The sequence below is a fragment of the Myotis brandtii genome, unplaced genomic scaffold (assembly GCF_000412655.1).
Source record: "Myotis brandtii unplaced genomic scaffold, ASM41265v1 scaffold399, whole genome shotgun sequence".
Lineage (NCBI taxonomy): Eukaryota > Metazoa > Chordata > Mammalia > Chiroptera > Vespertilionidae > Myotis > Myotis brandtii.
Window position 1 is genome coordinate 4,291,997 of NW_005365325.1, and position 23,346 is coordinate 4,315,342.

Consider the following 23,346-nt stretch of genomic DNA (forward strand, 5'->3'; position numbering starts at 1 on the left):
AAAGAAGACATAAGGAAGGCCAAGAGACATATGAAAACATGCTCAAAGTCACTAATCATCTGAAAGATGCAAATCAAAATGACAATGCGGCACCATCTAACACCTGTCAGAATGGATATCATCAATAAATCAACAAATGACAAGTGCTGGTGAGGATGCAAAGAAAAAGAAACCCTCATGCACTGCTGGTAGGAATGCAGCCTGGTGCAGCCACTGTGGAGAACAGTACGCAGTTTCCTCAAAAAACTAAAAATGGAACTCCCATTTGACCCAGTGATCCCACTTCTAGGAATATATCACAAGAAACTAGAAACACCAATCAGAAAGGATATATGCACCCCTATGTTCATAGCAGCACAATTTACAAAAGATAAGATTTGGAAACAGCCTAAATGCCCATCAACAGATGAGTGTATTAGAAAACTATGGTATATCTACACAATGCAATACTATGCTACTGTAAAAAAGAAGGAATTCTTACCATTTGCAAAAGCATGGATGGAACTGGAGAGCATTATGCTAAGTGAAATAAGCTAGTCAGAGAAACAGAAATATCACATAATCTCACTCATTTATTAACTATAATTAACAACATAAACTGATGAACAAAAACAGATCCGGAGACAGAGAAGCATCGATCAGACTGTCAAACTTCAGAGGAAAGGTAGGGGAGGGTGGAGATAAGAGGGAGAGATCAACCAAAGGACTGGTATGCATGCATATAAGCCTAACCAATGGACACAGACACCAGAGGGGTGAGGGCATGAGTGTGTGTGGGGGGGGAGGCAATGGAGGGATAAGGACACATATGTAATACCTTAATCAATAAAGAAAAAAAATAAAGTAAATCTAAAAAATCTAGGGAAGTCTCACTGAATAATTGAAAAACTTTCAACAAATCAACTTTATAGCATACTGGGTGGGGCAAAGGTAGGATTACAGTTGTGAGTACACAAAACACAGGGTTCATTCTTGTATTATTAATAATTGTAAAGTAGGTCCTCGAGTTACGTTGTAGATCCGTTCCTATGGTGCAATGTAACGCGATTTTTGCTGTAAGTCGGAACCCACCTACATAAGCACCTACATCACTCACATGGAGCACATACACAGCAGTAATGAAGTGAAACAGTAAAAAAAAAATAAAAGAAAGATAACAATTCCTGACCTTTACTTGTGGTAAATAAATAATAAAAAACATAAAGCACATATGGACATATGTCGAAATGACGGAACTTTTTTTTATAAATAAATGGGAGATAGTGATGTAACCACAAAACGAGGTACATGGAGTCCTACATAACCCGAGGACTGTCTGTATTATTTTCATATGAACAACTATAAACTTACTTTTGCCCCACCCTTTCTAATGTTCTTCTTCCTCCCCTCATATAATTTCTACAAGTAGTAGAATAAAACTACATGTTTTCCTTTCTGTACATTTAACAAATATATACTTGAAATATATGTGCCAAATTCAGTCAGGATATATATTTTTAGTCCTTGTAAGCTTTATACCAGAAGAAACAGTACATCTTTGTAATTACTTAATAATAGAAAGCAAATGGTTATATAGGCCCAGTTCTAAGTCTTCTAAGTTTGGGGTGTTTTATTGTAAAACAATGGTTGAACATTTGGGAAAAATTTTTATAGCATTATATTACACTATAAAAACAAAATTTGCAAATGGTCCTTTTCAGGCAATTTTGCCTGTTAACTATAGTGATTATATTTTCCAATTCTCAAGCTAGATTTTGTAGCTTGGGAGCCAGTAAAATATTGGCTAAGGAAAACAAAAAATATAATGACATCAGACTTTTGTTTTTAATTTAATTGTTTAAAATTTTACAAATAGTAGCACATATATCTCTTTTTTCCCCCTACTGACCTTCCCCCCGGCCTCTCCTACCCCCTGGAACATGCGCTCACCCCCGCTCCAATGTCTTGCATCCATTGGTTATGCTTATATTCGTGCATACAAGTCCTTCAGTTGATCTCTTACCTCCCCCCACCAACCTTCCCCAACCTTCCCGCTGTAAATTGACTTTTTAATATGCAATGCTGGAATCTAGAATAGCCTTTTCAGATTGATAAAAGTTATTTCATCGCAGAATCACATACCTAGACAAGTTATAATTTATTCTCAAGTACAGGAATATATCTGAAGATCTGCAATAATTTGAGGACTATATAATTTACATAATCTGTATTAAGAAAAGATTCAACTAAAAAAAGATAAATCAGGAGAGCAAGAACTCAAGATAAAATAAGAAGAGTAAAATATTTATCTATATAAGACCCTAATATGCAAATAGACTGAACAGTGGAACAACTGAACAACCAAACAACTGAAAAACCGGTCACTATGATGTGCACTGACCACAAGGGGGCACACGTGAAACATGGTGGTTAGTGGCTGCAGAGGGATGGTGGAGCAGGTGAGGGAGGACTCCAGACCAAGGCGGGGCACTCGTCGCTGTCATTGGGACGAGCCTCTGCTAGTTACTGAAAATTCTTTGCTCCTCTGCACTGTGGTCCTGCTAGGCACTCACACCTGCTGCTGGGGCCTGCCCCAATCGCCTGAGGGCTTCTCCACCTCCCCCTGCTCCTGAGGGGCGATTGGAGCAGCAGCTGCCACTCACACCCACTGTCGGCACCGGCCCCAATCGCTCTGAGCCATCAGCGGGTGCCAGCAGGGCCTGGCGCCATCAGTGCATGGCAGTGGCAGTTGCGGGAGCTGGGCTGTAGGCAGACAGGGGACCTGGGGCCGGTGCAAGTGGGGCCAGGCGGGGGCACAGAGGATGGGCCGAGACTTGCCCCTGTGCCCACCACAGCCTTGCAGCCCACAGTTCCTATCAAGGTGCACAAATTCATGCACTGGGTCCCTAGTAGTAGTAGTATAAAATGTTTATCTATTTGATTACATTCAAGTGGATAATAATACACTGGAATACTTATTATAAGAACTAAAGAAAGATATTGAAACGAAAGGAAACACTATAAAATAAATTCTTATTATCAATTATTTCAACAAATACAAGTAGTTGGAAGTGGGGGTGGAGAAAAATGTTACAGGAGTATAATGAAGAAATAGGGAATGAGAAAGGAAAAGTGGAAAGTTAAAACAATCTTAAGACCTTCTTTTGTTGGGGAGGGGGTAAAATAAGAGGCAAATATAAGCAGTACTTTAAGAAACAAAACAATTTGTTTTAAAGCATATGATTATGAGCACAAGAAAAAACTGAATGTAATATCAATGAATGGGAAAATAACTGTAATATATCCAAGGAGAAAATAAATGAAATATATTGCACCTTGATCAAACCAGGCAAAATAAGAAAAAAGGAAAATGTATACTCAACAGTGAACATAAATAGTGGGTTCAAAAAATAGGGTGAAAGCAAAATGGAATGAATAAAATCAAGTATGTCAACCAATATTTCAAATTTAAAAGGACTTATTTTTTCACTGAAAGACAGAGACTTAAATGTGATTCAAATAAAAATGTGTACTTTATAATGAATAAAAATATTTAAGGCAAAGTAAAAAAACATTGGTTAAAGTGGTTCCAGGTAAACGAATATTAAAAAGTAAGCAAGTCTAACAATATTAATATAGTCAAGGTGAAATTTCACATTAGGAGGATAAATATTAAAGAGGAACATTAAGTAAAGATAAAGGTACAACTTATAAATAAGATATACAACAGTCATATATTTTATGCATCAAACCATATGGCTTTGAATACAAAAGTAAAATTATTAGGTAATCAAGAAATTAATAACTTTGCATTTGTAACGGAGACAGTATATGTCTCTAAAACTTTAATGTAATTGATTAAAGTAAACACAAGTATAATAAAAGACCTATATAAATTACTGCAATCAATGAACTTAATTTAACAGAAGTTTATAAGTACCTATATTAGCTTGTACTTTGTGTACATTTACTAACATTGATCGTATGCTTCATCACGTCTGTTTTGTGTTCACTTTGCTAGCCTACAATTATGTCTTCAGAATTTCCTTTCCTGTGTGGCTCCAGGTTCAAGCTGAACAAAAGAGAAATTTGTGCAAGACTAGGAATACTGAGAAGCAGCAGCCACTGCACTCTGAAGGTCATTGTGTTTAGGAGCAATGACAGAATGACACAGAAGTGCCAGCAGATCTAAAGTAGCCCTTGTTCTTCCTAGTACCATGTCCAGCTCTTTTTTCCCATGGAAATGCCAGGCCACCAGCAGATACAGAGACAGTAGCCTTTCCATCGCTGCTCCACCAGGACTCCATCCTGGTCCCACTCCCAATTCCCTAACTAGCTCTGAAGTGTCTGTCACACCAGTGCTTCAGTAGGGCTGGCCAGTGCCTTCACTCTGATCCCCCAACATCCCATCTTGGACCATTAAACTCCAATAACTCCTATAATTGTGTAAGTTTTTATTCCTATAATAAATACCTATTCCATAATACGTAATGAATTTCTCATTCTGCTTTCCTGACTGATGAAAAGCAACCAAAAAGAAGAAAAAAGAAAATAAAAGCAAGAGAGAGAGAGAGAGAGACATGTAGAATATTTATAGACCACATTATCAAATCCTAATATAAAAGAATTACATTACTTAAAATGGGAAAGATATTTTCTCTGGTAATCAGGGATATATAAATCAAAATTACATGGTATACATTTAAGCTTTTCACACTAGCAAAAATGGAAAGAAGCCATATCTATTTTTATAGGGGATATTGGAAAAGCCTTCTTTCATACATGGTTTTGGAACTGTGAAGCATTTGAACTATTTTAACCAATAATCTAGCTCTTAGAAGTCTATCCAAACAACACAGTTATATATAGTGGCCTATATGTCAGGATGTATATTGCATTATTGGTCTTGGTATCAAAACACTCAAAACAAAACTCATACCCAGCAATATGGAAATTATGATTTATACTACTATAAAGTCTGATTACTTGAACAGGAGAAAAAAAAATATATATATAAAGCTACAGACTAGGTTGTTAACGTGAGGGGGTGGGTTAACATGGCTGGATAGAAGAGGAACGAAGAGAAGAAAGACAAAAAAAGGAAAAAGGAAAAGGACTATATATTTCAAACTAGTGTATTACCACATTTATGCATTTATAAAGTTATGTAGATGTATGGGTAAAACAAAATTAAACATTTAAAAAATTCTAATCTTGCCAAAAATAATTTATCTACCCGATTTCTCTCTATTCCCCAGTACATTCTCTCAGCTTGGTTCAGAATGTATTCCTTTACCCGCCTCACAAAAATAACCAAGTACTTATCTCCATTACTTCTTTTAGGAATGTTTTCCACCTGCTGTTCATCATCCAAGTCCTCTGAGGCCTGGTGATGCCCCACCTCTTCCCTGAATACACCCACCCACACCAAATCTCTTCTGAGCTTCTTTATCCTCGCTAGATAATTCAGCACTTAATTATATAGAACTATGAGTTGTTCTCTGATTATCATATGCCAGTTGGCCATGTCTCCCCAACTATTAGTCCTATTTTAAGTTTTCTTTTTTCAACAGATGCATCACCAAATTGTACCTTCAGTCTGGTGATTGCTATGCATAGCATAATGCTTGGTCTTTGGTTTCCAAACAGGGAGACAGCTAAGAAAGTATACAGCCTTCACCTCAGAAGATTTCAGTTAGAGTTTATGCTGTTACTTCCTAAGGGATGTGCCTGAATACATTTTATTCCTCTGAACCTTAGTTATAGGTCTCTGATACTTAATGCAATAATATTTTTAAATAGCCTGAGTTGTGAAAAGAGTGCTAATTTTAGAGTCACCCAACCTGGCCTTAAATGTGGATGGGGTTAAATCACCTAGCAATTAAAATACGTCTAATTATGATTTCTACAGTAGGTAGAAATTTTGTGTGTTACTAGTTTGTAGGATCAAGCCAATATCTATGAATGGTTGAGAACTCTGTCTCTTCAGGAGACAGACTGGGTTGCAAATCCTGGTTCAGCCCCCAATGAAGGCAGAAGTAGTGAGACCACACACAAGTCACATCACATGTATAATCTTCATTCACTTTACCTGTATATGATAGTAGTCCTGGCCTCATAGAGTTGCTGGGAGGAATCAATGAACCCACACAAAAAGTCTTAACACAGTACTTGGCACATAAAATAATTCAGTAAATACAAGTTCCTCATAATATTCTTATTGTCATAAATATTATCTAACAGTTTGCTTTTATACATGAGATTATTCATTAATTTACCATTTCTCCTTGCTAATTTCCATTTCATAATATTTTTGGGGGTGTGTAGAAACTTATGATAATATCTCTATATACCACTTACTATAAGAAAGCCATTTAGAGACAAACTGGTGAATAACGTTAAATAGTAAAGAAAGAAGATAATAGCAATATCAATAGCAGAGGAAAGCTAACGTACTGGTTGCCACGGGGCATGGTGGATTTTACTTATATATGGTGAGAGACTGATTTTCAGAATATGATTTTGAAAGAAAGAAGCAGAAACCTTTTCAAAGGTTTGACTCCTGGTAACCAAGTTCAGAGGCTATAGTAATAATCCTAATACTGTGTTGGAAGAAACAAATAACTCCATGCAGATGAGTGAAATTGGACCCTTATTTTATACCACTCACAAAAATTAACTCAAAATGAATCAAGACTTAAATATAAGATTTGACATTGTACAACTACTATAAGAAAACATAAAGAAAAAGGTCCTTCACATCGGTTTTGACAATGATTTTTTGGATATGACAAATATATTGCAACAAGTGAACACAACCAAAGCAAAAATAAAATACTGGTTGCCACGGGGCATGGTGGATTTTACTTATAAATGGTGAGAGACTTATTTTCAGAAATAAGACTTTGAAAGAAAGAAGCAGAAACCTTTTCAAAGGTCTGACTCGTGGTAACCAAGTTCAGAGGCTATAGTAATATAAGATTTGAAATTGTACAACTACTAGAAGAAAACATAAAGAAAAAGGTCCTTCACATTGGTCTTGACAATGATTTTTTTGGTTGTGACAAAAATATTGCAACAAGTGAACACAACCAAAGCAAAAATAAACAAGAGGAACTTCATCAAACTAAAAAGCTTCTGCATAGAAAAGAAATCAGCAAAGTAAAAAGACAACCTGCAGAAATTGGAGAAAATATTTTCAAACAATATACCAGATAAGGGATTAACATAAAGATATATAAAATATATACAACTCACTAGCAAAACAAACAAGTCATGCAATTAAAACATGGGCAAGCAACTGAATAAACAAGCCTTTCTAAAGGCTTATAAGTGATTAACATAAAGATCTATAAAATATATACAACTCACTAGCAAAACAAACAAACAAGTCATGCAATTAAAACATGGGCAAGCAACTGAATAAACAAGTCTTTCCAAAGGCTTACAAGTGGCAACAGGTACATAAGAAGATGCTCAATATCACTAATCATCAGAGAAATGCAAATTAAAACCACAATGAGATATTGCTTTACACCTGTCAGAATGGCTATTATTAAAAAGACAATACTTCTTACCATTTGCAACAGCATGGATGGAACTGGATAGGCTTTACACCTGTCAGAACGGCTATTATTAAAAAGACAATACTTATCATTTGCAACAGTATGGATGGAACTGGAGAGCATTATGCTAAGTGACATAAGCCAGTCAGAGAAAGATAAATATCACATGACCTCACTCATTTGTGGAATATAATGCACAACATAAACTGATGAACAAAATGGGTAGGGGGCAAAGGGGGGATAAGGACACATATGTAATACCTTAATCAATAAAGAAAGAAAAGACAATAGACAAAAATGTTGGAGACTGGAGAAAAGAAAACCCTTGTGAGCTGTTGGTGGGAATGTAAATTGGCACAATTACTATTAGAGAAAGTATGGAGGTTCCTCAAAAATTTTTTTAAATAGTAGAAATACCATATGATCCAGCAATCCCACTTTGGGTATATATACAAATGAAATAAAAAACCAGATTATTCAAGAGATACTTGCTCCCTATGGTCATTGCAGCATTATTCACAATAGCCAAGACATGGAAACACTTTAGTTAACGAGCGGATGAAGGGCTAAAGAAAGTAATGTGTGCAATATAGTGTTATTCAATTTCAAAAAATAAGAAAATCCTGCCCTTTGTGACAACATGGATAGACCTTGAGGGCATTATGCTAAGTGAAATGAGTCAGAGAGAGAAAGGCAAGTTCTTTTATGTTCTTACTTATATGTGTAATCTACAAAAACCAAACTCAGTAGAAACAGGGTAAAATAATGGTACCAGGAACTAGTGGTGGGGGAAATGGAGAGATGCTGGTCAGAGGGTACAAACTTCCAACTATAAGAAGAATAGTGTTCCAGGGGCCTAATGTACAGTATGGTGGCTATAATGAAAAAACTGTATTATATACTTGAAAGTTGTTAAGAGAGTAAATCTTAAAAGTCATCATCACTAAAAAAGCTAATTATGTGAGGGGATGGAGGTGTTAACCAACTTTATTATAAAACCTTATTAAATACATATGCATATTGCATGTCATGTTATACACATGTAGTAGATCATCACATTGTATACCTTAAACTTACACATATTATATGTTAATAATATCTCAATAAACCTGTAATAAAATAATACCAATAAAATACTAATAAAATTATGATTATGCTAGGGAAAAAAGTACGGCTTTGAGGACAAGCAGTCATAGCACATATTCAGTACATACATTTTACAAAACACACTTCCATACCACATGCACTGGAAAATAGATTCTGTAAAGTCTAAATTAATATCTCAATAAACCTGTAATAAAACAATACTAATAAAATTATGATTATGCTAGGAAAAAAGTACTGCTTTGAGGACAAGCAGTCATAGCACATATTCAGCACATACATTTTACAAAATATACTTCCACACCACATGCACTGGAAAATAGATTCTGTAAAGTCTAAATCCAAGGCAAGGTAATGATTTGAAAGATTAGGCTAACATTAGGCTATGATGGCTCAATGTACTCATCTCAATTTGGTGTTGGGACAGGGGGATCTCTTGGGCCAGAGTTAATTCTTCCATGAACAGTTTTCTAACAAGTATTGCCAATGTTTGCTTCTCTGATTTTATGTTCTCTTGCTTGAACTATCTACCTTCTGAATGATTTCATCTCTGTTTACTCCTAAAATGTAATTGATTATTAGATAATAGCCAATTATTTGCTTAACCAATAGCCTTGTTCTCTTGATGACTGGACCTCAAAAAGTAGTTGATTGGTAAGTATATTTTGCATTTATCTGATTTTGTCTATTGTGCCGGTTTATTATTATTATTATTATTTGTATGTGTGTGTACTAAATTTTAAAGGCTTTTAGGGCATTTTTCTCTTTAATATATACATATGTGTGTATCCATGTCTACATAAGTTAAATAGTTACTAAATAAAATTTACATTAAATATCTTATATCAAAAGTTATAAGAAAGGGTATATTAAATGATTTGCACAGTGGCCTTTTGCTGATTAATTTACTAATACTTACTATGAGATTACCAAATTATTATCTTTTCATGTAAATACATTTCTTAAAACAAGTGTTGCAAAGATTTTTTATGTAAGCTCTTGTAGTAGACATTTGGAAGTCAAAGCAATTTCACTAGAAGCTTAGGATGAAAGGAAATAAATTACAGATGTGAATGTGCTCTGCAAACTGCATGATGAGCTACATTGATAATTAATAATATGATACTGAAAATCTGTGTTAAATTTTCACAGCCCACAAAGACTCTGAAGTTGCTAATTCATTTTACTGAAGAGCAAAGGTGGCAGGATTGCCTGAAACTCCATCCTCACCTTCATTATATATGCCATTGGCAGCCCACACACTCTTCTCAAGCCCATGATGAGATGAGTACTTTTGCAGGCCTGTGAGAGGGAACAAAAGAACATTTGCTTAGAAACTCAGTAGACCAGAAAGCAAGACAGTAGAAAATTATTTTAAAAAGCTTTTCATGTTCACTATAGCTGCTGTAAAACTGCTATGTGGTATAGATCAAATTAGTTATGAAAAGTATGTAGGAGGACACAACTTTCAGTTAAATGGGTTAGAAACTAAGCAGGTGGGTAGGCTCTATTTGCTGTTACGCAAGCTGATTTAGCTGTCATCTTTGAAAGAGCTTAGAATGGTTACATTTTCCAATTACATTTTCCCAGGGTGAGTAACACGATCTTTTAATATCCTGCCCACCCAATCTTAAAAGCTGTATCTGACAATCGTATGTAGAAAATTATGGAAAAGTCATAGATAGGTCCTCATAGATCATCCAGGAATTCCTAAAGTTAAGTAGAAGCTCCAATTAAGGTTGTGGAAGTATAAAGTAAAATATATAAGTAACATTACAAAAGAAATATCAGGATTCTACATTTGGCTGAAGAGTGTAGAAAGGGGAGAGATAGAAATTTTAAAAAATTGTAGTTTGTCCTAATTTTGCAGACACTAGGAGACCTGAACATGACAAATGTTTTCCATTTACCAAGTCAGGGATGAAAGCTGAAAATTCAGGCTGGTGTGAGGAACCATAGGCTGTTTCAGACATAACTTTGGTTAAGTTTGGAGCAATTCAGTACATGTTATAATGGATATAAATAACCATTCTGTAATTTGTAATCTATCAGGAGCCTGAGAGAGGTAAGAGAGGGAGACATAATTGAGATGTTGTTCACACAGAGTTCAGGACTTAACCTATATGAGGAGTAGGTTCTTGGAAGAGAAGAATAGGAAGAAAAAAGTACAGGAGGTCAAGACAGATTCTTAGCCAATACTTTCAGCAGGTTGGCAGAAGAAAACCAGTGAGGAAGTGAAGAGCCTTAAGTGAAATGTTTTTGGGGAAAAAACAACTATGATATTTTCAGCTCTCTATTGAAAAAAACTCTATATTCTAAATGTAGTTGTCCACTATGTATCACTTACAAATGCTAGTCTGTGTCAGGATGTGTATCTGGCCAAACATTTCATATTGTGTATGAAAAACAGTAATAAAAAGTTCAATAAGGAATTTTGAAAGAAGAGAATTACATTTGACTAGTTCATCTTCAGAAAAACAAAAGTGAATTAAAATATTTCACTAAAATTTTTGTTTTTAAGTAAAAGTCTCTCCAGAGTACTTATTAAATATTAGATATTAAATTAGCCATTGATGGGATACGCCTCCTTTTTCAGGCTTCATCACTAAGGCAAAAATTGTTTGTAGTCTGACTCCATGGAAGAACTTACACTAGTCTTACTAAATCCCTTAAATAAACTGGCCAATATGGACACCAAAATCATGGGAGCTACTAATAATCTTGAAAGAGGTGGGGGAAGGGAGGACAGCCAGTGCCAGAAGTTGTTTATTTTAAAATGCTGAGACTATTCAATGATGCTTGCAACAACTAACTGATTCAAGGAATGATGATTTCTAAACTTGACTGAATCTAAATCACATACTATCAATGCTGAGACACAACATAATTTATAATTATTTTCTTGATTAGGATCAAAGTTGTGTGGAATATTGTTATTTGTTGGTTTTTATTTGTTTGTTTGTTTGTTTTTTCTTTTCAAAGAAATAATGAAGCAGTTCAGGATGAACTTGAGTCCAGACCAACCAACTGGATAACCTTGGGAAGTTCACTCTTCCTTAACCTCTCTTTCTGTATCTGAGGGGATTGAACTGAGTGATCTAAACTCTCTTTTCTCTTTAAAATATTAAGTTTCCCACTTACTTAAATGGAGTTATCATAATTTTCTTATCAACCTGGTGTAACCTGACCATTCACATAGTTGTAATATAGATATGGATATAGGTATGATATATGCAATGTAGGATGGTATGACATTATATTTAAGCATTAGTTTTTAGTGTAATAGGTTTTTTAGAAAAGTTACTTATGGGAGGTTTAAAGGAAAACATGCTATGAGCCATGTGGGAAATGAACAGAACACTTTATGAAATATAAGATGGCAAGAGTCCTGCTTCTAGGTTGAAAAACTTTTGGGAGATGGGGAGAGAAGAGTAGATGGTTGTTTAGCTCAAAGACAGTAGTGTGTGTGTGTGTGTGTGTGTGTGTGTGTGTGTGTGTGTGTTTGCTATTGTGAAATATTATATAGAAATGTGAACACACCATATAAACACAGAGGCTTTTAAGAACTTATGAAACAAATACTCAGAAATGGGCATTTTGTTGTTGATTGGACCACGATAGCAACTCCATTCATAGCAACACGAGGTCACAGCAAGTACTCAAAATGTCAGTACAAACCAGGGTATATCACCAGGCTGAGAGAAAGAGAAAACCATAGGATTTCACTTTTATGGGGACAAATAAGAGTGTTTCAGAGCATATTCTGTGACTACAATCCAGTAAAATTAGAAATTAATTATAAAAGTTTTTAAAAAGCTAATCTTAACAATTTAATGAAGGAGGAAATCAAAACACTATTTCAGATGGCAGTCATTTCTTAGGAAGGTCACACGATATTAAGAGAGTGGCCAACTGAGCCATTCTACCTCTACTTTAAATAAAAACACAATTTACTTTACTTTTATTTCTCATCCATTTTAAAACTATTTAAACCACTGATCAAAGCCATTTTATTCATTTACTAGGTTAAGAAACTAGAGGCCCAGAAAGCCCAGTTATTTAACCAATGTTACAAGGCTATGAATGAGATAGGGCAAGAATCCATGTGCCTAGACTTTTAAAGTTCCATATGGAAATTAGAAAGCTAATCACAGGGGGTAATTCTGGATTTTCTACTGGGTTGCTTTATCTTATGAAACTCAACATTATGAAGAGGTAATTAAGTCGTGCCATTTTCCTAACAATGATATGAGGGATATGATGCCAGGATAAGTTACTTTTGCTCAGCCGAGCTCTTGAGTATATATGAAAAGACAGGTTGGGCACCTGCTGGGAATTAACATAAAACTTTTTAAACACACCTGTTCTGAAGAAGAATATCACCATCAAAGCTCCCAGCTGGTTGTTCTTGTATAACTGCCAAAATCTGAACAAGTAACACCCCCTGGTCCTATGATAACATAAGGCAGAGTCTGGTTTGTGATCTGGCTCTAAAGATAACAAATAAGGTAAAGTGTAATCAGGAAAGTCCATGGATAGAACTGTACAAATCTTGTGCACCATGGACCAATCTCTCTCCTCTGGGCTTTAGCTTCCCTATGTGCAGTGAGGGGGAGGGGGCTGCTTGTTAAACTCACTTTCAATGTGTATATACTTGGTTAAGCTAGTTGAGTGTGCAGTTTTTGTTCATATTTTTGTGTTTTTAAAATCAAGATCAATGCTGTGAGAGGAAAAAGCAAAAAAAATAAAAAGAAAATATTAGCAATTGCATCATGACATTGAATCAAGCCTTTGAATTCTTATTTTTAAAAATACCATATCTAATATAACTGTAACATGACCATAAGTATTATTATAAATTCTTTTGAATAGAATAGGGGAGATGCAAAGTATTTCTTTTAAATATGAGGGATATGTGTGTCTTTGTGTGTGTGTGTGTATCACACTTAATTCATGCATATATACCTGCACACTTAAACTACAACTGGAGGTAAAATCATGCCAAAATGGGAAATGATCTTCAAATTCATAACAATAACCTCAAGTGGTACTTAATGTGGCCTAACAGTCAAAATATGTTTCCCTGATTACTTTATTTTCTCAATCTCCAACAAAACTATTTCATATTTTACTCCCTTACTTCAAACTCTGTCTTCTAACACCTCCTCTCCAACCCTCACTTTGAGTTGATGATTTGGCTTCCTATTTCACTCAGAAGATTAAAGCAATCTGAAGAAAACTTCCACAGCTCCCACCCACCTACCAGCATTTGTACTAATATATTCTGACTTCATTGTCTGATACTCAGATACACTAACTGCACTTCCAACTAAGCCCATCTCCCCTACTTATGCCATCCTCTCAGCAACCTTGGGACATCAGCACAATAATTTCCCCATGCTCTCGCCTTTCAGAATCAAACCCAGATTCTGCTCCTCTCTCTCACCAACATGCAAGCCAGCTGTTTCAGTTTCTGAAAACACCAGCCAAGATTGTAGTTCTCCTGGTGGCTTCTCCTCAATTTGTGTGCTCTCATTTGCTCCAAAATTCCACAAAAGCCGGGTCAATAGTCACTATTTCTAATTCCTCTTCTTAAATCTTCTACAATATTTTTTTTTGTCTTGTAACTCCACTAAAACTACTAAAGTGCCCAATGACTGCTTCAATGTCAAAGTCAATGGTCAATTCTTAGCCTCGAGCTCACTGATATATTTAGGGCATTTGACATAATTTATTGTGCCTTTCTAGTGGGTACACTTTTCTCACTTGGCTTCCAGAGTCACGCATTGCCTTGGCTCTTCTCCCACCACACTGCATGCTCCTTCTCAGGGTCCTATCTGCATTCCTCTCATCTCTTGACATGTTAACTCTGGAAAGGCCCATGGATCAATCTTTGTGCCTTTCTCTTCTCTATCTTTATTCCCTACCCTTGGTGACCTCATCCTCTCTCATATTTTTAAATATTATATATACATGTATATCTCCTAAATGCACACCTCTGGTCCAGATATCTCTCCTTAACTCCAGGTATATGTCACGGGTCTGCCTTCTTCACATTCCATTGGATCTGAAAGAACCATGTTCAAACTCACCATTTCCAAATGAACTTCTGATATTGCTCCCAGACCATATTCACCCACAGTTTTCCCATCTCAGTTGAAAATAAGTTTGGGGTTGACAGTAAATAGACATGAGACAGATGTATCTAAAATGAAATCCAGCTAATATGACTCCTTTGCTTGAAACCCTTCACTCAATGTAACTCCCACTTCACTTCGAGTAAATGTCTGAGTCCTTGAAATTATTATATGACAACCATCACTACCAAGCCTGAAATAACCTTGCTTGACATTACAGATATAAAAACACATCTATTTCAGGGAAAAATTTTTCCATAGCCTCCAGTTTCCATGTGTAGAGATTTCAGTAGAGTATACTTATGACCTCTCATCTGTTGGGAAAATTTTAATTTATCTGAGTTATGTGATTTGAAAGTTTGGGAGAAAAGGGAACTAGTAGTGCTTGCTTCAGTAATTTATTCTTCTTCATTTTAGTCTGTTCCCCTCTCTCCTGCCACAAAATTTATTGACACTATGGGGGTTGCCTGAGGTTCCCAGCTATTGATGTCTAGGTGTCAGATTCAGAAGGAGAGGAAATTGGGCAAGCTCATTTGGCCACACATCAAAGTCCCAGTCTTCTGGCTTTCATCAATTATACAACTGACCTTTAGATATCCATCTGTCAGTATCTAAGTCTCTATTTCTCAATTGTTTCAGAATTTAGGCAGGGAAGACAAAGGTGATATCCATGGACTCCATTAAAATACCAACATGTTCAAGGATTGAGAAACTAGTTTCTAAGTTCCCATTGTTGCATGTATACTTTGAGGGCAGGAGGGTTTAGTGGAAAAAATGGAGGTCTGGTGTCAGTCTTGGCTTGTAATGTCAGATGTGTTACTATATCACCCTGAGTCCAGTAATTCATGTACCTCAACCTCTTTTTCGTGATCCACACAACGAATAATGAGTCCTTTGTTGCATTGTTGTGAAGTTAAAAAAAATATAGAATCAATTTAATAAATGATTGAAATAAAGATGGAAATCATTTCTTACGAGTATATATGAGAAAGTTGTCTATGACAATCAAAATAATTGAGTGGTGGCAGCATTTTTGGGGAAAATGATCAGTATTTTATTTTGAAAGGAATGAAAAATAAATTTTCTTCTTGCTAAACTGAAGTTGATTAGTGAAGGAAAAAAGGCATCGCAAATCTGTCCAAATCTACAATAGCTGATGGAGGTGGGTGGAATAATCTTGATTTATCCAGCCCCCTGCCTGTATCATTCATAATTACATGTTTTAAAGGTTTATGCAAGATTATTGATCATTATTGGATAACTAACCAATAAGTATTTGTCTGTGTTAGAACAGTGACACTCCCTGGTTATTCCTGATATTGACAGACTCACTACTAAAAAATATCCTGTTTATAAAGCAAAATTGAAAATGTTTCTGATAGATGTAGCAAAGTAAAAAGACAATACCTAAGGGCATCTAAAGGTAATAAAAGGAATACTTAAATACTATGGGGTAAGAAGGAATTCACATGTGGAAGAGTTGAATAATGGTGGTTACTAGTATTTGGCCAGAAGAAAGAACAGAAGCATCCAATGATTGCTAACTTTAATTTATGGGAAGCAATCTCATTAATTAACTCCTAAAGTATACTTTGTAAATATGTGAACCAATACAATTTTTAGAGTTATTCAATATGGAGTGAGCCACCTTGTTTGTGTCTCCCTAGCGCTAGAGCTCCCTAAATATATTTGGACAGTCATGAATTATAGTAGCCCAAGAGAGGGTTCATTACAACATTAGTAAGTCTAGATGATCTATATAACTGTTCCAGCTCCCAGTTCTTCATACCAAGGGCTCAGAGCAAACCCATATTCATGTACCTTGGAAGCTAATAATATTTTTCATAATGAAACATGTCTCCTTTGTTTATATGTGGATTATAAAAAAATAAAAATTGTTATGGCCCTATTCATTTAGAAATAGGGGTGCTTGTCAAATCAATGTCTTTGCTATCATTCATCAATAATTGCTCACTATAGCTGGGCAGCTGTGGCTCAGTAGTTGAGCATCAAACTACGAACCAAGTGGTCACAGTTTGATTCCCAGTCAGGGCACATGCCCAGTTGCAGGCTCCATCCCCAGCAGAGGGTGTGCAGGAGGCAGCTGATCAATGATTCTCTCTCATCATTGATATTTCTATCTCTTCCTCTCCTTTCCTCTCTGAAATCAATAAAAATATATTTTAAAACGTAATTGCCCACTGCAGTGAAATGTAATAGAAGCATCTACAACTTCTCACCTATGTGATGATTTTTCTATCACCTAACACAGAATTGCAAGAATGACTGACCCCCTCACCTTCCTCTAACCTTTAACATCAGCATGTCTTCAAGTCTCATGGTAAAGCTAACCTCAGGCTTAAGAAGGAACTCCACCTGTGTGAGTAACTGGGAAGACTGTATCATGTCAGCACATTTACTTTTGCTCTCCCTTGTAGATTGCTAACAGACAGGTGTGATTTAAATTTCAATGACTTCAATATGTTGCTTAATATTAGCCACCCGTCCAAGCATTAAAGGGAGGGACAATTAGCCTACATTCAGCACCAGCACTGTCATCGCATATAGGCATTTTCTCATCTCTTATTTTAGAGATGTTGACATTCAGTGACTCACAAAAAGCAAACAAACAAAAAACCCTGCTAACCTTCCCAAGGCATTAGGGTTTTAATAAACTCATTCTTGTAATAAGAGCTCGTTTACCTTAAGCACCAAACACACACACACACACACACACACACACACACACACACACACACACACGATCAGTTACCACTACTAAAATAAAAAAATCATGTTACTACCCACTGCTATTTGATTACAGAGAATATTAAACCAATTCATTTTCTTTTCTTTGTTAAACTCCCCCCCGCCATACACACATATTTAGGATGTGAACATCAGTGGCAGTACCATTCCAGTTAGCTTTGCAGTGTACTTATCACAAGAGAATTTCCAGGCTCATACATAAAAACAGAATCTAGAGAGAGTAAGCTCTGTAGTTTGAAAAAGGGAAAAAACAATCTCATTAAGAACGTGGAAGGTAGAAGCATAGGTGAGGGAGGGTGGACAAAGGGAGGAATTTGGCACAAAGTGCCCATTGGGCTGTTTTCTCAGTGTTATTTTCAAGCAATGACACCTGCGAGAGCAAACCCAGAGATATATTAAAAGACGACTTTCAAAGTTTCAGTCTGATCTGTAGCCGATGGAAAGATGAGTTGATCTACTTCCAAAATATTCAGATCTATCAAATACATATCTTTTGCGGTTAAGAAAGCTTTCTTCTGCGATTGTATTTTCGCATTCTGTTTTCAGAGCCCCCTGAGCTATTCCTCCCACTGTCACTTCAGGATGTGGAGAACCGACCTGTTTGTTTGCCGATGGGCAACGAAAGGTTGATTCCCCAGCAGGCTGAGCTAAAAGCCATCTGTTAGGGTGGAACAGGGCCGACTCAAAACACGGTATTTGCCACTTTGATATCAGGAGGCAGCACATGAAATCCAAGGGCCTTTCTGAGCCACAGCACCTTATGAGTCAGACTCCCGGGAGGAAGGCAATCCCAAATTAGAAACACCCGACTCACTGGAAGGGCACTCATCTACCTGCTGGTGCCTTAGGGACTCTGAGCGAGGCTTTTATCACTCATGCCCTTCCATGGACCGCTGCGCTGCGGCTGCTGATGTCCTTGTGCAGCAGTTCATGATGCAGCACCTGACCAAGGGTAGGGACACCCAGGGTCGCCCTGTCTTGCATGCATCTGAAACCAACACTTCAGACCTAACAGAAACGACAAGTAAGATTCTATATGTACAGTGATTAGCAGGTCAACTGGCACTCAGATGGTTGCTGTTATTATTGTTGTTCTGTTTATGCTTATTTCCTGTTATTTATTAAGCTGGAGATACCCTGTATGACTCAAGTGCTTTGAAAACTTGCTATGGTAAAAAAAATTATATTCATTAATGTATATAGGAAAAATAGATTTGGGGATCATGTTAAAAGTACCCTTTAATTTTTCGTAAATATTTTATTAGATATTTGCTTAAAATAAAAAATGTGTCTTAAGGTAATAACAATAGTTTTTATTAAATTTTATATAATCTTATATGCCTTACTTACTAAAATATTTTCAGATTGTTTCTCCATCAACAGTTTAGGTTAGATGCTTTGTTGCCAATTATATACATGATGAGTTTCTTCTCCCCACCCCACCACCCCTTCATTTCTTACATTTTCTTCTTTCAAAAGGTTTTGATCAAGACACTAGGCACTTGTGTAAAATGGGCATACGATTTTCTAAAAGATCACAAAGTGATGAACTTTATTAAGATTAAGTCTGAGGGTGACTAGTAGGTATTACCTTTACCATAGTTATCAAACGTAATGCTTTAGTAAAAAGAAGATAAAACATATTGTGGTAGTGCTCTCTAGTGGAAATTCTGAAGGCAAGACAGCTCTAGCAATAGTTCTGCATTTCATAGGCTTGAGACTAACTAGTCCAAACATCCAAAAACTTAATGGGAGGAAGGACGATCAGTATTTGAAATATGCATTTCTTAAGGCAATAAGTCCACTAAGAAATTAGGTTATATTCTTCCACTTCTAAATTGAAGGATAAAAAGGAAAGTTAAAGCTCTCTCATTAGTATTCATGTAATGGTTATAAAATCATTCACCTTACTGGGTTGCTTTAAGGATAAACGAAATCTGTTTCTCTTTCAATCTTGCTCCACAATTAAGTTTGAATCCTCTTTCTCCTGTACTTTGACTCATGTTCTACTCACCAGCCATTACCATTTATTTTATGCCACTCTGCTCCAACTGCAATCTATTACCTAGTGCAAGCCACCACCACCTCCTCCCCACACTGATGGATCAACTCCTAACTGCCCTCCTAACTGCCCTCTATTGTGTTCATATGGTCCACGCTGCACACAGGACATTTAGCCCTATAGACTGAATGGAGAGTATGTCACGTCAGCCACAGATTCGACCAGGAAATGGCTCCCACTGCACATAAACCTCTCCTTGCCCTGGCTGCCAAGGCTTCAGTGATCTGGAGTTGCCTGTGCCCCCCCATGTCACATCATACCACCCATCTATCCACTCAATTCAGCACAGTGCTTTTCTCTAAGTTTCCCCTGATAGGTTATGGTATTTTATTTTAAGTCTCAAGGTCTTTTCACAAATGAATCCCCACCCCTGACCATACTTTTCTCATTTTTCTTGTATCTGGTTCTCTCACATCTTGCAGGTCTGAACTTACATAATGTTTTAGAGTTATCTGTATCTAGATTTGGTCTCCAATCTCTCAATTTTTTTTTCTCATAGCATTCTATTTGTTTCCTTCAGAGTACTCATTACTATTTAATTCTTTATTATTCCCCATTAGAATTTAAGGTACCAGGTCTGTCTTTTTGATTATATATTTCTAGTATCCTGGATAATTGGTGTTCTTAAGTATTTACTGAATAGATTAAAAGATGGATTCATTAAAAAAAAAATTCTCGGTGCAGGTTCACCTGAGCGGGCCCTCACAAAAGGTCAGTCCTTTTCTCTTTCCTGGAAGATGTGGGCTCTATTTTTAGTATCAATTATGAGCTACTCTTTATGTTGAACTAATTGTTAAAGGCTTTAAATAATTAACTAAAGTCATGGTGCTTCTGCTCTTGCTTGCAGAACAAATGCATGGTGAAGATAATAAACTTTAAGCACCAGGATCCCTCATATTCCCTGGACCTTCCAAGAACAAGAAAGAACCTTAGAAACATACTCACATTGTCATATTTTTTTTAGTTTTTCTTAAAGATACAGTTATGCTAACAGACTGGTACATGAGTGACATCGATTCAAAGAGGATTCAAGAGTAGTTCCTGCACAAGAAAATGTAAAATTCAGTGACATCACATAGCACATATATGAAAGGGAATCAAAAGAGGTTTTTCCCTTTTTTATAGAAACCTAAAAATTGGCATGGAAATATTAATAATGAGTTGTGGGGAAAATTTTTAAACAATAACAATATTAAATATTTGATCAATGAATTTGGAGTTGCATTTCAATTTTTTTTCTGTAGAAAATGTTATAAAAATCCATTCAAAATATTGAAGAAGTATGGAGTCAAAATGTAAGAAAAGTAATTATAGATTCATGACAGGTAGTTACTTAAAACACATTATTTTTCTAGACTTTGTAATTTTTATTTTTTGACATATTTTAAAAATTTATAAATTGTTTTTGGTTTATCATTCACTTTATAATTCTATATTTGTAATTTTGTATTTTTTTTCAAAAGCCCCTCAAATTAAAGACTACTGGGGCTTCATAAAACTTGAATTTTCTCCTGATGCTTATTTGAAGTGATAAATAAGTATTGTTTCCAACTGGATGTAGATATACTGTGTTTTTTATTTTATTTAGTCATCGGAATCATTTTTTAAATGCCACAAACTGATCTGTGCAATGCCAAGAATAACAAATTAAACTTCCTTATTAAAAATATATATTATCTTTTTTAGGAATTAATACATGCACATATTTAAACACTGAGAAGAAATAGAAAAGAAAATATTTTTAGGAAAAGATGAATCCAAAGTGAAATTAATATATAGAATGCAGACCATGGGGTCTCTAATTTTATTAGAAGTTGGCAACACATTTGCCCCTGACACATTTCCTACCAGCTAACAAAGGGAGATACACACAGGCACAGGAATCAAATAATCTATTAAAGAAAAAATAATAAGAAGAAAACACAAAAAAATCTGTTTGCTCAGGGAAAGCACAGTTCAGATCAGTCCCTGGGCCTCAGATATATGTTTCTCTTCAGTATATTATGAGAAGGACAGTCTATGATCCTATGGACAGCATTGCCAACTATATTTCCATTGAAAATAAGTAGTTTTAGAATCTTTTGTCCAACATTCTGCATTTCAGGCTAATGGTATAATAATTGCAAAGTGAAATTCAGGAAAAAAAATAAGGAGTTCTATTGGTGACCAAGTTAATGTAACCCCAAGCCCTGCTTCACAGTTCCCTGCTGCAGATATTAATTCCAAAACAGGTTAAACAGCGTATATATGCAGAGTAATGGATTCTGTGTTTTTGCTTTGCCCTGGGAAGATATGAATAACAGCTGATCTAGGTGGTTTTATCATTGCTGAGCTATAGTTTTCTTATGGGCATGAGCTGGGTTTGGGCGATATCTTTCAAAGGAGATGAGGATCCTACAGAAGCTAGTTGATTGTTATAAAACCTGCCCACCCCTCATTATAGGAAGGCCCACAGAAGGACAAAGGAAAGGTTGTGTCCCTTCAACAAGATTTTCAGGAACTTATCAGCACATAGCCTGGTACTTGTGCTTTGTAATTCTATGTACTCTTTTGATGAATGTTAAATATTCCATACTTTTCTTGCCAAAATATGTTTGATAAAAATATCCTATAAATGTTTTTGCTGACCCTGGTTTACCTAAGTAAAAATCGCTGTAAGGGAGTAAAAGTTGTTACACATATTTACTCCTGTTCAGAATATATTTGCCAAATTTTAGTTTCTAAAGCTTAAAGTTTCCCATAATCTTTTAAACTACGTGTGAAGAGGAATCTCTCTCAAGTCATCTGAGGTGGAGTTTGAACAGAGTTGCATCTAATAACATTTTGGGAGGAGGGTCCCTTTAGGCCTACTTTAATTATTTTAGTCTCTCGATTTTCCTATTCTCAACAGGAGTTTAGATTTGGTTTGAAATGTTTCAACAATGAAGAGAAAATAATTATTTCCTATGCGTTCATTATTTTTAATGGAAATTGAATGCCTGCTATAGTATTATGTACACCTGATGATGTTGAAGCCAGTCTGTAAGCTGGGTGACCTTGGGCAAGTTACTTAACCTTTGTATGTCTTTATATCTTCATCTGTAGAAGAGAGATGATAATGTTAATTACTTCATACGTTTATAGTAAGAATTAAGTGAGTCACTACATAAAAAGTACTTTGAACAGTGTTTGGTACACAGTAAAGTATTATCACTCCTATGTGCCAAGCGCTGGGGATAAAACAATGACAGTGACAGATATGACACATGTTCTTATTGACGTTGGCAGCTGTGGGAATGAGCCTGTCAGATCTCTGACTCCAGGGAGCATGAAAGACCGGCTGCCCCGCTGCTGTGCTCTAAAATCTATTACTGCTTTCGGTGGGTGAGGAGGCTTGTCAGCTGCTCCTGACAATAACTGAGTGGAGTGGGGATGCTATGGAAGCACCCTCTTGGGTAATGGAGACCTGTTCCCTCGGGGGATGTTGATTCCAGACAGATGAGCAGTTAGCAGGGTTGAGGAGTGGTGGAAGGTGGGGGGCAGGGGGGGATTTGACTATAAAACGGAAGCACAAGAGAAATTTTTGTGGTGACAGAATAGTTCTGTATCTTGATTTAGTAGGACTACACAACTTTATACACGAGACAACATGACATAGAACTATACACATGCTGTCCCAATATAAGTTTCCTGATTTTTTTTTAAAAATGTTTTCAATGATTTTTAGAGAGGAGGAGGAGGAGGGGAAGGG

The 23,346-nt window shown here is 36.1% G+C and overlaps 1 protein-coding gene across 1 annotated transcript in view; it reads right to left on the reverse strand.

Moving 5' to 3' along the window:
• ANO3 (anoctamin 3) overlaps positions 1–23,346 on the reverse strand; it is a 285,060-nt gene that overhangs the window by 224,301 nt on the left and 37,413 nt on the right. The window contains exon 2 of the mRNA XM_014545226.1: positions 9,879–9,950. Coding sequence (XP_014400712.1) covers positions 9,879–9,950 — 72 coding nt within the window. The remainder of the gene's footprint in view (positions 1–9,878; positions 9,951–23,346) is intronic.